The 14,497-nt window shown below is 41.4% G+C and overlaps 1 protein-coding gene across 3 annotated transcripts in view; it reads left to right on the top strand.

Annotated features, from left to right (window-relative positions):
- SPATA13 (spermatogenesis associated 13) overlaps window positions 1-4,324 on the top strand; it is a 131,092-nt gene extending 126,768 nt beyond the window's left edge. For all 3 annotated transcript variants that reach the window (XM_082245529.1, XM_082245531.1, XM_082245530.1), the window contains 2 exons: window positions 369-443; window positions 3,917-4,324. In XM_082245529.1, coding sequence (XP_082101655.1) covers window positions 369-443; window positions 3,917-4,098 — 257 coding nt within the window. In that variant the 3' untranslated portion in view covers window positions 4,099-4,324. The remainder of the gene's footprint in view (window positions 1-368; window positions 444-3,916) is intronic.
- Window positions 4,325-14,497: the final 10,173 nt, after the last annotated feature.

Raw genomic sequence — 14,497 nt, 5'->3', positions numbered from 1 at the left:
GGTGAGTATTGGGGGGGGGGGCTGTGGGGGGAGTAGCACACAGGTTTTTTTACCTTCATACATAGGATGCATGAAGGTAAAAAAAAAAACATCAGCCTTTACAACTACTTTAATTTGATATAGCCCAGATAATCTGTGCTGTCCCTTGTAATGGTTGCATCTGATTGGATGCAGCTGCTGTTTAGCCAACAATTTTCCATCCAGCTTCTTTGTGTCTTCATGTAAAGGATGTCGGGTGGGAGGGTATCTTCAGGAACCGGACGAAATCCATTGAGTGCATTATACCAGCTTAAAACTATATGTGAACATTAATAAAATATTATTAATAATGAAATAAAATAAGAGAGATCTCAATATTATCATTGCAGGAATGGAAATTACAGAAGACCAGAAAAAACAGGCAATGTGCAATGCAAAGAAATCAAGACAAGGAAAGATGAAAGGTGAGAGTTACAACAATGATCCAGTCATGTTATACAAAAGTTATACTATCTTTTATCAGTAAACACATACTGAGGCCCCAGGGCTGGGAAATTGTATTCAGAGGCTAATTTTCAGATTATACAAATGGGGAGAAAAGATGGTCATATTAGTAGAAGAAACAATATGCAATGTGAAGTATAGGAGGCAGCAGACAAGGATTTCAAATATTTTTCCTACCTCTTGGTAAGCCTATCTTTTACAGTAGTACAATAGTTGCCCTGTCATTAGGGGGACACTTGGTCAAGTCAGAACTGCTTGCCAAAAATCTCCTTTTACAGACTGTATAAACAAAGCCACCAAGTTGCTGCCATTAAATGGCAAGTCCACCCATGTTCCCCTCTTCTTACAAATGTTCATCCTGGCAAATAGCAACCCCAGCAGTGGTGGCCTGAGCGTATCCATCCCAGTATTCTATCCTAAAGAACCCTGCTAGTCATCTAGACAAAAACATGTCTCGGACAGCAGACAATGGGCATCTATCTTTCTACTTTTTCTAGTACTGGACATTGATATCCTCCAACAGATCAACATATGGAAGTATACTACATTGCTTTCCTTTCTCTATATTTATCTGAAGGGTCAATCCACCCAACAGAGATTTAAGATGCCAGCAGATTGGAACAACTACGTCTAGATGATTTGAATGAAGAAGCTCTTATTGCTGTTCTCTGCTTTTCCTCTGCTGCAGTCATTATCAGGAAGTCTCCGGTGGACAAAACACGATGGAAATAATTGCACCCGATCTCTGTTCTTCTCCATGTCTTTATTTCTTCTCCGGCTTACATACAAAGTATAGTTGAGGTGCTGCAGCACTTTATCTATGCCTTGTATGTAAGACAGAGAAGAAATAAAAACATATAGAAGATCAGAGACCAGGTACTAATTTTATTTTCCTTGTGTTTAGAGGATTACGAGGCTGACAGGAGCCTGAATGAGCATCAGTATCCCCTGCAGATGAAGAAAAATGCATGGGCAGAGGAGACAGATTGCATTTATCCTTATTGTTTGACAAAAACTTTAGATTGAGGGATAGTAATGCTGGGAACTCTAGTGCAGAGACTTTGCTACTGGTAATCTTAAGAAATACAAATGCATTGGGTGATTTGCAAGCTTATATGTAGTCCGTTTTAGGTGGACTAAACCTCTAAAGCCTTTGGATTTAGCTAAGTGAATAGACTTGTAGTAGAGTATAATGACAGAAGAGAGCCGTATCTGTGCTGGAAAACAGGATAACAGAGTACATACACAGCTCACAGCAGTAATGGGAATTACTACACGGCTTCTGATTAAAGTTTCATCGTAAATCAATGCATACTTAGACTGCTCATGCTGTGCTTAAATATTTTCTGTGTTCCCAGAGAACCATTTCCCAACATAGACAAAGCCTCAGGCTGGGTATGACCCGGGCACTGTAACATCCAGCACAGATTCCTATAATTGGGTGAAAACAGGATTGCAATTGCCAGTGAGTGGGAGGAAATCACAGTTCATTGACAGTCGTACAGAAATCCGCCGTTACCAAGCAGCCGTTCAGCTGTGTATGAAACATTAGATACGAGAAACATTTTATATTCTTTTATATTCCAATGTCCTAGTAGTGATAATTTTTAAAATGCACAAGTTAATAAAAAAAATATATTATTTGCTGTGTTTAAAGGAAACCTATCATGAGTGAATTGCATAAGCTCCCATTGCTGAGCTGCAAGGAATACTAGCTGCCTGGCTGTCTTCTGATCCAGTGGCTATAATGCTTTTGGAATCCCTGAAATGGAACAAGCAGGCAGATCAAGAGTGTTCGAAATCCATGGCTCAGAAATATTTGAAGCCAGACAGGCAACTAGCATTTTCAGTAACTGGAGCTCACATGTACCCTTCATTACATGTTTTCCCTAAGGAGAAACTTGTGACAACTCATGAAATCACTGTGTACTGCAAATGCTGTCCAGGAAACCTTAAACCGTGCAAATATAAATCTGGATTTTATTTAATTATAATTTACTGTATTGTAATTAAACCTGTTATAGAAGACTGGGATGCCATTCAAATTGGAGGTCTGGATGACATTTTAAAGTGATATTAGTCTCCTTTTGTTTAAAAATAACAAACATGTTCTACTTACCTGCTCTGTGCAGTGGTTTTTCACAGAGCAGCCCAGATCCTCCTCTTAGGTCCCCCGTCAGTGTTCCTTGCCCCTCCCTCCTGCCAAGTACCCCCACAGTAAGTAGCTTGCTATGAGGGCATCCAACCTGCAGCTTGGCCCCGCCCCCTCTGTCTCCTCTTGTCTTACTGACTTTGACAGCAGTAAAAAAAAAACAAAAAAAAACTTCTGACTTTAGAACCACTTTAAGGGCGTCTAATCAATATGGGTTAACTCTCCTAGGTGGCAAGAAAGGACAATTGGTCTACAAATGTTCAAACAAAACTTAAACCATATTTGGAGAGCTTTATTTAGTCCCTATCAGAAGATAAGGATATTGGTGGCTGTAGGGATTTAGCTAGTAGGTCAGCCAGCTTCTCGGAATGAGCAGCCGAAGGAGTGTCCTGAGTGGGCACAGTACAGGTTTACTTTAATTTACTAGACAACTTATATATGCCAATGTGATTTTATTTTGACATTTTAAAGTGATTCTAAACGCACACTTTCATTTACATTGTCTCTTCTATTTCTGTATGTGAATGATGGCACTAATTATTTTAATTTAAAAAAAATTCTCAAAGTACTATTTTCTTAATCGATATACAGCTGTCACATGACCCAGCCTGTCTATAGGGAAACGGAAGCAGGAGGAGCTTCTAGTCCTCTGCTGCCGGTCACATGTTCAAAATAAAAAACAGCCTTCAGGATACAGCATAAAAATAAATAATATCAAACTGTTAGAAATTGTCATACAAATCTATATTTTAAATCAAATTTTTATTATATTTTGGCAGTAACATGGTGTGGGCAGAATTGTGACAGTCAGACTGTGTCACACCCTTCCGGCCTGTGTCTTAGAATAAGAGGGAGGGGAAGCCTCCATTAATCTACAAGTAATATCCCACCCCCATTGTGTTTAGGTGGTTAGTAAACATGGAGGAGGAGGGAGGGAGTGGGCTGTCAATTACCACTGTGTATACACCCACATGGGTGACTCTGTAGTTACATGGGCTGCTCAAATGTGATAGGGAGGAAATGCTCAGCAAAGAAACTCACTGAAAACGGAGCATGTGCACTAGCTGCCAACACTGCTCTGCAAAATCCCCAACTGCATTGGGGACAGGATCGAAAGGGGGAGATAGAGAACAGCAGGATCAACCAGGTTTTTTTTTTTTTTGCAGAACACAGAAAACGAATCCCATGGTGACTGAGTATGAACAGCATGTAATATACTATGTATTGATAGTTTGTAATGATATAGGTTTAATGACACTTTACCTCTGATTTCTGTCACAGGCGTTACTTACAATGGACTTCCAACAGTACCTCCCCATCAGAACTTGCATCCCATCCACCAGCGACACATCACCGTGCCCACCAGCATTCCTCAACAGCAAGTCTTTGCCCTGGCAGAACCCAAGAGAAAGACGTCCCCATTCTGGAACACAATCACTAAACTCACCCCCTTCAAGAAGTGAGCTGCTCAAAGCCCCCATCATGAAGGAGGACTATATTCCTGATTTCTTGAAGGACACATCCAGTATTTTCTGGGGATATCTGATGACACTGCAGGTTTTATGAAGAAAACAATGAAGAAATTGACAGTTAATCACGGGGGAAAGTGATCCCTTGTGCAGTGTGATCTGTCAGTAAGGATGCCGCCTGGGACTACTTGCTATTTGACCAATATTTTATTTATTTAAAGACAGTTTATTTGATTTAATGGCATTTTTTTAATATGTAAATATTTTTTATCTTCAATTAGAGACAATTACTAATGCCTATTGTAAGCATGTTTCAGTTTGTGGTAATCTTTTTAAGCCAGATTGACAAAAAAAAAAAAAAAAAGAACAGAAAATAATATTGGCTGGTTGAGACAGTGGCGGCCATTTTTCTTCTTAGGGTGATGTTAGTGAAGGGTTGTAATCCACTCTTTTTGGGTGCATTTGGGATATTAATAGAATTAGCCAAATCTAGAACAATCTACAATATAATCACAGCTACTCTACCTCTGAAAGGCATTGTATCCAGAGTTTCTGAATAGAATTTGGACCTCTTATAAAGGTGGTGTCAAGGTCATGTAAAATCTGCAGTACATGTTGGCTGATATGCAGTAACTGTCGATAATATTTTCATCTGCATACAACCTACGAAAACGATAGATCTGAGATAACCCTGTTACCAGACATGGATACCTCTTCCTAGCCCGAAATGGTTCATAATAGGAAACATTTGTCTCCGAAGAAAATGCTTATACAATGAAATGTCTCTGGTTAAATGCAGGAATCGGAATGCCTGTGTGTTTTTATTAGTGGTATGAAAAGGAATTTGTCGAGATGGATAAATTGGAGCTGCCATCGATACTGTATATCAGGGATATGCAAACTGTGGCCCTCCAGCTGTTGCAAAACTACAAGTCCCATCATGCCTCTGCCTCTGGGTGTCATGCTTGTGGCTGTCAGTCTTGCTATGCTTCATGGGACTTGTAGTTCTGAAACATCTGGAGGGTCACAGTTTGCTTATCCCTGCTGTATATAATCAGAGGTCATGTGAAGTCTGACAGTTGCTGGTCTGTCAACTAGCTGACCTGTCCCATGTTCTGGGTATGCAAGGTCCGGAGTTCGACAGACTGAAACTGTCAGATTTTAGGTGACTGCAAAAGTACCAACTCCTACAAAATAAAGCTAAATAAGTTGGGAACACAATTTTAGAAGAATTAAACACTAGATATTCATATTCCTTCATTAGCATAATCATGTCTGGTTTTCATTAAATTCCTTGGGTAAGACAATTACAGCCATTACATAAAACAGAGTTTTCTATCCTAAATTCAGTAACCCCAACAACCATATGGAAAGACCTCTATTGCCGAAGAAACTTGCGTGGGCTGCATGCCTACTGTGCCATCACACACTGGCTGCCAAAAATTAGGTAGCTTTCAGAGGTGGCAAAGTATACTCTAAAAACATTTTAAAAAAATGAATGCATGGAATATCTGACATGAAAAAAAAAAAAATTCCGGGTATGGATATTTTATACATAGTTTAATTGGTCCCAGCTGGACCAACAATAACTATTTATATACCATGCCTAGCCAATGCCCCTGGAAGCTGGAAATCACTAAAGTTGAAATCACTACTCCAGTCAGCCCCACTCACCTCTGGGTCTTGTGCCTATTGGCTGCCTTGCTGCAATCTAAACACAGTAGGTCAAGCACCTCACATGGGCGCCATTCAGGGAATGCTTTATGTTCTCTGAAGGAATGTAAAGCGTTCCTTGATTGGACAAGGTTGAGAGCGTGACGTCATTGCATCACCTCTCCACCTTGTCCTCACAGAGATTGTGTTGCTGTAGTCTATCTAAGCAGGCTGATAGACATGCACTAAATTAGTAAAGCAAAAGTTGTGCAGATTTGCTTAGCATGTAGCAAAGCTTGTACATGTAATGAGCAAATATGGCTTTCCCAATGTATGCATATGATTTAAAAACTATAACTAGGAACCTCTTTAGCTTATTTACACACTTTGATTTTATATTTTTAAGTAACCTGATTGCATTTGTGTAGCTATCCAAAAAAGTAGCCTATACATTTCTATTAGGAAAAGGAAAGACCAACTTCCATTGGAAGCTATAGACCTGGTTTACTGTAAACATTTCTTGAATAATACATGGGAACTACCAGTGCTGACCTGTCTTTCTCTCTCTCTCTCTCTCTCTGGCTGTTCTGTACCAGTGACAAACAAGTTCAGAAAAGTAGAGGAACGTTATTTGCACTCTTGTTCCAAGTTAGTCACTCAAAAGTATTGAAACCAGTGGGTCAGTCATGAGAGCCAGACAAAAAGCAACTGCAGAATGAGAAGTCAGCAATGGCAGCCTCAATGTTTCTCTCATGAAATGTTTCCTTTAAAAAAAAAAAATGGTTACCAGGCTGCTTTGATTCGTCCTGCCTTGACATAACCGATCAGTGGTACCAAACAGTCCTGCTGTGATATAGCAAGAATCAAAGTATAGCCCCTTGGCTTGCTTCCCACTGTCTGGTCTGGTGACAACATGCCAAAACCACAAATGTGTGTTTATAAACTTAAGTGGTGGGCTTTGTTTAGGAGCACAGTGATGCATACTGGGAATAAGGCTCCCATTTGACTATTTTCTTTAGGGTTAGCTATGGCCTGTAGAGAAGGACCACAAAGTTTTTGAACATTAAAGCTGGCAATACAATGGCCATCCTCCATTTGACAGAAGATGATCAGTTGATCAACTTTTGTCAAAGGAACACATTGGAAAAATGTCCTCAAGCAGCTGTGGCAGCCAATCACCTGCAGCCACTCAGTGTATTAAGAAAGGCGATTCCCGCTGTCAGAATACAATTTCCTAGCTGGGGGAAATTCCTCCATCCACCTTGTTTGTGTAGATGGGGGAATCTGTTAGCTTTTGAATGGCCAGCTAAAGATGTATCCAGACAGTAGGGAGAAGGAAGACCACTAAAAGCTTTACATCTGTGCTTAGATCATTTTCAGAGCACTTTGTGTATCACTGCTCTAAAACTAAAGCAAGAGAGAGAGTCTGAGATTTCCATAGCTAGATGTTGAGGTTATTTTATCAAGCTGGTTAGGATATAAACCAATCTGATCATGGACAGGCCCTTCCTTTACCATCATTTTTATAAACCAGATCAGAGCAAGCAGCTTCTGCAATAAATTGTATTTGGCTATTTATTCAAGGATCCTTTATTATTTTTAATGTAGATTATAAAAATATATATATATATATATATATATATATATATATATATATATATATACATATACACCTTTTGACAGCCAATTCAATTTCAGATCTCATCAGAGAGTGAGAGATAAAATCAGAAAGCTTGCTCTGTTACTGAACTTTTTACCTTGATCTTGAATCTTCTTCCTGCAGCAGAACAAGGCATTTTTCCAAAATGATGTTTGATTGCTCAGCTTGGGTATGACATACTGAGGAGTAGTGGCCAAATTCAAGAAGAAAAGCTTTAAGATTTTTCATTACAAATTTATCTTTTTTAAATGTCTCCATTCTGATTGTGCTGGAAGGTCATCAGCTTTGAATGCTAGAGAATGAGGATATCCTTGTCCGCTACAGGGGGGATGATGTGCCTATAATAAAAATGGCCAATTAAAATGTAGCTTTAGTAAAAAAAAAAAAAAGTGTCATTCTAGCCCTCGTTATAGCATTAGCTTTTATAGTTGATGTACACCTTGTGAGTTGGCCTTTGTCTTCAGAAGACCCAATATTTGTGAATCACCCATATACAAATGATCTCTTATGACTTAAGTCCTTCTAAAACGGATATTTCAAAGCTTTGGTTGGTTGCTGATGGGTATAAGAGGAACCTGCAAGGACACATTTATAACAGAGAAAAATTTGGGAATTGCCATTGCACACTTGTTCTTGTAGACCCACCTCTGAAAGATAACTAATGCTTAGGTTCAGCAACCAATTTAATGAATTGAAGTCAGATCTGGTGGATTCTAATTGGCTGCTATTGGTTACTGCACTTAAACGCTTTATTGAATAAGGCCTTATGTAACTCACTGACCCTTGTTGGTTTGTAATCCTGACTTCACTGGCTGCATACTTGTTCTAGGTCTGACTACATTGTGAAACAAGTATGCAGCTCTAGAAGCTTGCACCTTTAAAAACAAGTAAGCAATGGCAGCTGCCAAATTTCTACCCTGCCTGGCTCCTTTTAATCCATTCCTACTTTCGCATACCTCTTGGTAGGAAAATGTCTGCATTGGAGTTCCCAGGTCTGCCCATTTATGGTAATTATACAACCTAAGCATCAGCTCAGGCTAATTATTTATTTGATGAATGCAGCAGTGATCGCGCTTGCTTGACTTACCAGTGACAACTATGGGGAAGAGATGTGAACTCTAGCTGGAAGACTTACCAGTGACAACTATGGGGAAGAGACGTGAACTCTAGCTGGAAGACTTACCAGTGACAACTATGGGGAAGAGACGTGAACTCTAGCTGGAAGACTTACAACTGACAACTATGGGGAAGAGACATGAACTCTAGCTGGAAGACTTACCAGTGACAACTATGGGGAAGAGACGTGAACTCTAGCTGGAAGACTTACCAGTGACAACTATGGGGAAGAGACGTGAACTCTAGCTGGAAGACTTACAAGTGACAACTATGGGGAAGAGACATGAACTCTAGCTGGAAGACTTACCAGTGACAACTATGGGGAAGAGACATGAACTCTAGCTGGAAGACTTACCATTGACAACTATGGGGAAGAGACATGAACTCTAGCTGGAAGACTTACCAGTGACAACTATGGGGAAGGGACATGAACTCTAGCTGGAATACCTAATTGCAGGAGTCTTTGCAATTGATAAAAAGTCGAAATGTTATGCAACCCTCTGAAGCTTGAAATGTCTGTTTGGGGAGGAGGTGTTCTATAAAAATGGCCGCCAGAGTTCAGTCTGTCTCATGTGATCCCATATAAAAGCCGCATCAGTTGTAATTAGACCTTATGTGTATCCATGTTGTATAGCTAACCGTTCCTCTTATTATTCTGTTTTCTCTATTTTTCATAATGAAAAATTCCCCTCCATCTAATAGCACATGGAGATTTGTAATGATTTGCAGGCGTCTTTCTGATTTAGTTACAGAGTAATTGTTCACGTGTGTTAACGCTGGAATGTATTTTCTCAGTTCAGTGTTAATATGAAACCATGAACCAAACTTGTTTATAATGCAGTATAGTTTTGTGACTTTCATGACTGAGATGATGTTACTGTTACATTGCACTGGACATTTCATTAAGTTCAGTTCATGTTTTTTTTTTTTTTAAATAAAAAAAAATGGCTTGTCATTTTATCAAGCTGACTACACATTTTGTGATATTTGTTCTCTTACAAAGACTTTAAGTGGGAAAATGGGCGATGAGCAAATGGGTATTGCACAGAAAGTTATAGCTGATCTTCAGGCAAACCTCTGGATACACATACAATATAAATATACAATGATCAGCATTAGCATTATGACCACCCACCATACCCTGTCGAGGCATGGACACCAGTAGACCTCTGAGGGTATGCTGTGGTATCTGGAAACCAAGCCATCAGTAGCAGATCCTTTAAGTCCTGTAAGTTGTGAGGTAGCGCTTCCATGAATCAGACTTGTTTTTCCAGTCCAAGTCAACATCACAAACTCCTTGTGTTCTTCAAACCATTCTTGAATTCATCAGACCAGGTTCCTTTCTGCCATTGCTCTATGGTCAAGTTCTGATGGTCACGTGTCCATTGTAATTGCTTTTGGCTGTGAAAATGGACCAGCATGAGCATCCTGACCGCTCGGAAGCTACGCTGCCCAATATGAAGCAAACTGCCATGAACAGTTTGAGCTATAGTAGCTTTTCTATTGGATTGGACTATGCAAAAAAGCCTTTGATCCTCATGGGTATCAATGAGTTTTGGCTGCCCATGACCCTGTTGTTGGGTTGCTGGTTTTCCTTCGTTGGACCACTTTTGGTAGATCTTGACCACCACAGACCAGAAACATTCCACAAGAGCTGACGGTTTGGAGATGTTCTAGCTATTACATTTTGGCTTTTCTCAAAGTCACTCAAATCCTTTGCCCATTTTTTCTACTTTCAACACATTAATTTCGGGGATAAAATGTTTGCTGCCATTGTAACAAAATAATTGTTATTCACTTTACCTGTAAGTGATCATAATGGTATGGCTGATCCATGTGTGTGTATACAGATACAGTGGGTACGGAAAGTATTCAGACCCCCTTAAATTTTTCACTCTTTGTTTTATTGCAGCCATTTGCTAAAATCATTTAGGTTCATTCTTCTTCCTCATGAATGTACACATAGCACCCCATACTGACAGAAAAACACAGAATTGTTGACATTGTTGCAGATTTATTAAAAAAGAAAAACTGAAATATCACATGGTCCTAAGTATTCAGACCCTTTGCTCAGTATTTAGTAGAAGCCCCCTTTTGATCTAATACAGCCAGGAGTCTTTTTGGGAAAGATGCAACAAGTCTTTCACACCTGGATTTGGGGATCCTCTGCCATTCCTCCTTGCAGATCCTCTCCAGTTCTGTCAGGTTGGATGGTAAACGTTGGTGGACAGCCATTTTTAGGTCTCTCCAGAGATGCTCAATTGGGTTTAAGTCAGGGCTCTGGCTGGGCCATTCAAGAACAGTCACGGAGTTGTTGTGAAGCCACTCCTTCGTTATTTTAGCTGTGTGCTTAGGGTCATTGTCTTGTTGGAATGTAAACCTTCGGCCCAGTTTGAGGTCCAGGGCACTCTGGAGAAGGTTTTTGTCCAGGATATCCCTGTACTTGGCCGCATTCATCTTTCCCTCGATTGAAACCAGTCGTCCTGTCCCTGCAGCTGAAAAACACCCCCACAGCATGATGCTGCCACCACCATGCTTCACTGTTGGGACTGTATTGGACAGGTGATGAGCAGTGCCTGGTTTTATCCACACATACGGCTTAGAATTAAGGCCAAAAAGTTCTATTTTGCTCTCATCAGACCAGAGAATCTTATTTCTCACCATCTTGGAGTCCTTCAGGTGTTTTTTAGCAAACTCCATGCGGGCTTTCATGTGTCTTACACTGAGGAGAGGCTTCCGTCGGGCCACTCTGCCATAAAGCCCCGACTGGTGGAGGGCTGCAGTGATGGTTGACTTTCTACAACTTTCTCCCATCTCCTGACTGCATCTCTGGAGCTCAGCCACAGTGATCTTTGGGTTCTTCTTTACCTCTCTCACCAAGGCTCTTCTCCCCCGATAGCTCAGTTTGGCCGGACGGCCAGCTCTAGGAAGGGTTCTGGTCGTCCCAAACGTCTTCCATTTGAGGATTATGGAGGCCACTGTGCTCTTAGGAACCTTAAGTGCAGCAGAAATCTTTTTGTAACCTTGGCCAGATCTGTGCCTTGCCACAATTCTGTCTCTGAGCTCTTCAGGCAGTTCCTTTGCCCTCATGATTCTCATTTGCTCTGACATGCATTGTGATCTGGAATGTCTTATATAGAGAGGTGTGTGGCTTTCCTAATCAAGTCCAATCAGTATAATCAAACACAGCTGGACTCAAATGAAGGTGTAGAACCATCTCAAGGATGATCAGAAGAAATGGAAAGCACCTGACTTTTTAATATGAGTGTCACAGCAAAGGGTCTGAATACTTAGGACCATGTGATATTTCAGTTTTTCTTTTTTAATAAATCTGCAACAATGTCAACAATTCTGTGTTTTTCTGTCAGTATGGGGTGCTATGTGTACATTCATGAGGAAGAAGAATGAACCTAAATGATTTTAGCAAATGGCTGCAATATAACAAAGAGTGAAACATTTAAGGGGGTCTGAATACTTTCCGTACCCACTGTATATTTATACTGTATACAGGACTGCTAATAAAGGGATACAGCTGGGCCTCATGTGTGTGTGGCCCAGGCACCAATCACCCCCTCCATCATGTCCATGATTTTATTCCCCCTGCTTGTCAGTTGCCCGGGCGCCCTGCATGACCATGTCCCCTGCAGCACTTCCGGCTTTCCACTGCTGCCGTGGTGAACTACAGTGGATCAGTTCTAGTAAATGCACTCCCCGCCGGACCATTCTCCCCTTCTTGTCCAGGATCCCCTTCCCTTTGCTGTCCATTCCCTTTCTCACGAAGCGCTGCCGGCTTCCTTCCTCTTCTTCCCAACGGCTGCTGCAGGCACACAGGAAGATTGTTTCAGGATGGAGAGCAGGGGACTGGTAACACTCAAATTTTTGCCCCTTTCTTTTCTGAATGAACATAGTGAGTGATCAGTGCCGATCACTAACTGTGTTCATTAATAACTAAAACATATGTAGCACTACTCCCAAGGGAGCTGCTGAAGACGGGTTCCCCTGGGTTACCATTAGCAACAACAGAACATTCAGACATGTTTCCAAGTGATTTTACCTCAGACAAGGACCAGTCCAGTTTCTTTGGTTTTTAGGAACTTGGATAGGAAAAGGGATGAGTGGGATACTCCAACAGAACTAAACTATGCACAATAAGCAGGATGATCTGATAAATGCTGATTAACGCTGGTTAAATGCTGATTAACGCTGTTTGAGCTGGTCACGGCTAGGCCGCTTACTGTACTTCACCTTTGACTGTGAAAGAGTCCTAATAGCTTCCTAAGGTACTCCTTTCCTGAGGTAGCTGACTTTAATAGCAGACTGCACTGCTGAGCAATTTCAGGGCCCTTCCTGGCACCCCCTTTAACCCCTAATCTTCAGGGCTTCACAACTTGGCACCCCCTTTACTACAACACACTGGGTTAGCTGGCTCCTTGATCCTCTTGACCTCTCTGGAGTGGTCCCCTCTCTTAGGCAGATCCCTGGGCAGGTTCTTAAGTACTCACAATACTGTTTTTCCAGAAGAATCCTGCCCAGCAGCACTACTTGGTCAGCACACACTGGATCCTCTGCAGCAATGCTCAACCCCTGGTTCCTAGGTCGACTGCCTGGACCACCTTCCTCAGCAACAGGAGGAGATACAGCCATCACCCTCCTCCTCCTGGGACTTGGCTTCCCACCCAAAGTCACATGCTCCCCTCAGATTTATTTCCAATCCCAGGATGCATTGCAGCAATGCCCACCCACTGGGACAGTCCTAAACCCTGGTGTGCTATTGGCTAGGTTTCATCCACTGCCCAACAAGGTCCCTCATTGGATACAGTGGGGAAATTCTCCAGACTCAACAGAACACACCTGGAAACATGTGACAGGCTAAATGACAGATCAGACTCTTCTGATAAGCAGATCAGGGTCACAAATATATTTTACCTAACACCTACCTAGGAGGGTGCTACACATAGTAAGCTATGCTTACTATGCATACGTTTGTGAATGAGCAAAGGGAGCCTCTGTACAGAGCATCTCCTGTTCATTCTTCTGAAGTGCAGCTAAAGGACTGGGGATCAGTTTCCTCAGTTCCATTCTTTGTCTCAAAAGCCCCCCCAACAGCATCGTGAAAACTATTTTTAAACAAATGTAAAAAAAATGAAGTGCTCATGCACATGGGCTCTCTGACCTATACAGTATAAATGAGCAGCTTGTTTATGCAGCTGGAGCCACCTGTTACTCTGTGGAGAAGCAGCGTCTGTACGAACACAGCCGCAGGTGCAGGTGAGAGTAAGTGGCCCCAAATGCACACTGTCTGTGCTTGGAGCCACACATCTGCACCCACACACCTGTCAAATTAGGACCTGTGGCTGTGTTCATACAGCCGTTGCATCCCCATAGCCTAACAAAGGCTGCCTGCACACAGCTCCAGCAATGTAAATAAAATGGGGATTCACACAGAACAGGCCACAGTGCCCATGTGATTGAGCCCCAAGACCTCATTTACACACAGAGCTGTATTTATTATTCGATTTAGCAGGAATTTTATGGTGTGTTGGTGTCCGCTAATAATGGTTTTAGTGTACTTTTAGCAAAGATATCGTTTTCATATTTTTTGGGGAAGGGGGGTAATCTATCAGGTAGGCTGAATAGCAGGTAAAAAAGTCCAATATGGTGAAAGTGCTAAATTGATATGAATGGCATAAACACTCATTGTAAATGCATCTTTAGAATAAAGTTCATATATATGATAAATCCCTTTCTTCACCACGGTGCTGTATCAAATCAAAAGAGACCACCTTCACCATACCAACGTGATTCCCCCATGGTAATGGACACTCACCAGAAGGAAAATTATATGGAGCCTTTGAAAAACATATAGACTTGTCACGCCAGGGAAATGACTGTGCCACTCTGCTCTGTAGACCAAGGTCCTCCAATCCCCACAGCAGTAAAAGTGATTACTCCAAATGCACAAGC

This window comes from Pelophylax lessonae (genome assembly GCF_965119305.1).
Source record: "Pelophylax lessonae genome assembly, chromosome: 2".
Lineage (NCBI taxonomy): Eukaryota > Metazoa > Chordata > Amphibia > Anura > Ranidae > Pelophylax > Pelophylax lessonae.
The sequence above is the reverse complement of the archived record's forward strand: the minus strand, read 5'-3'. Positions and strand labels throughout refer to the sequence as shown.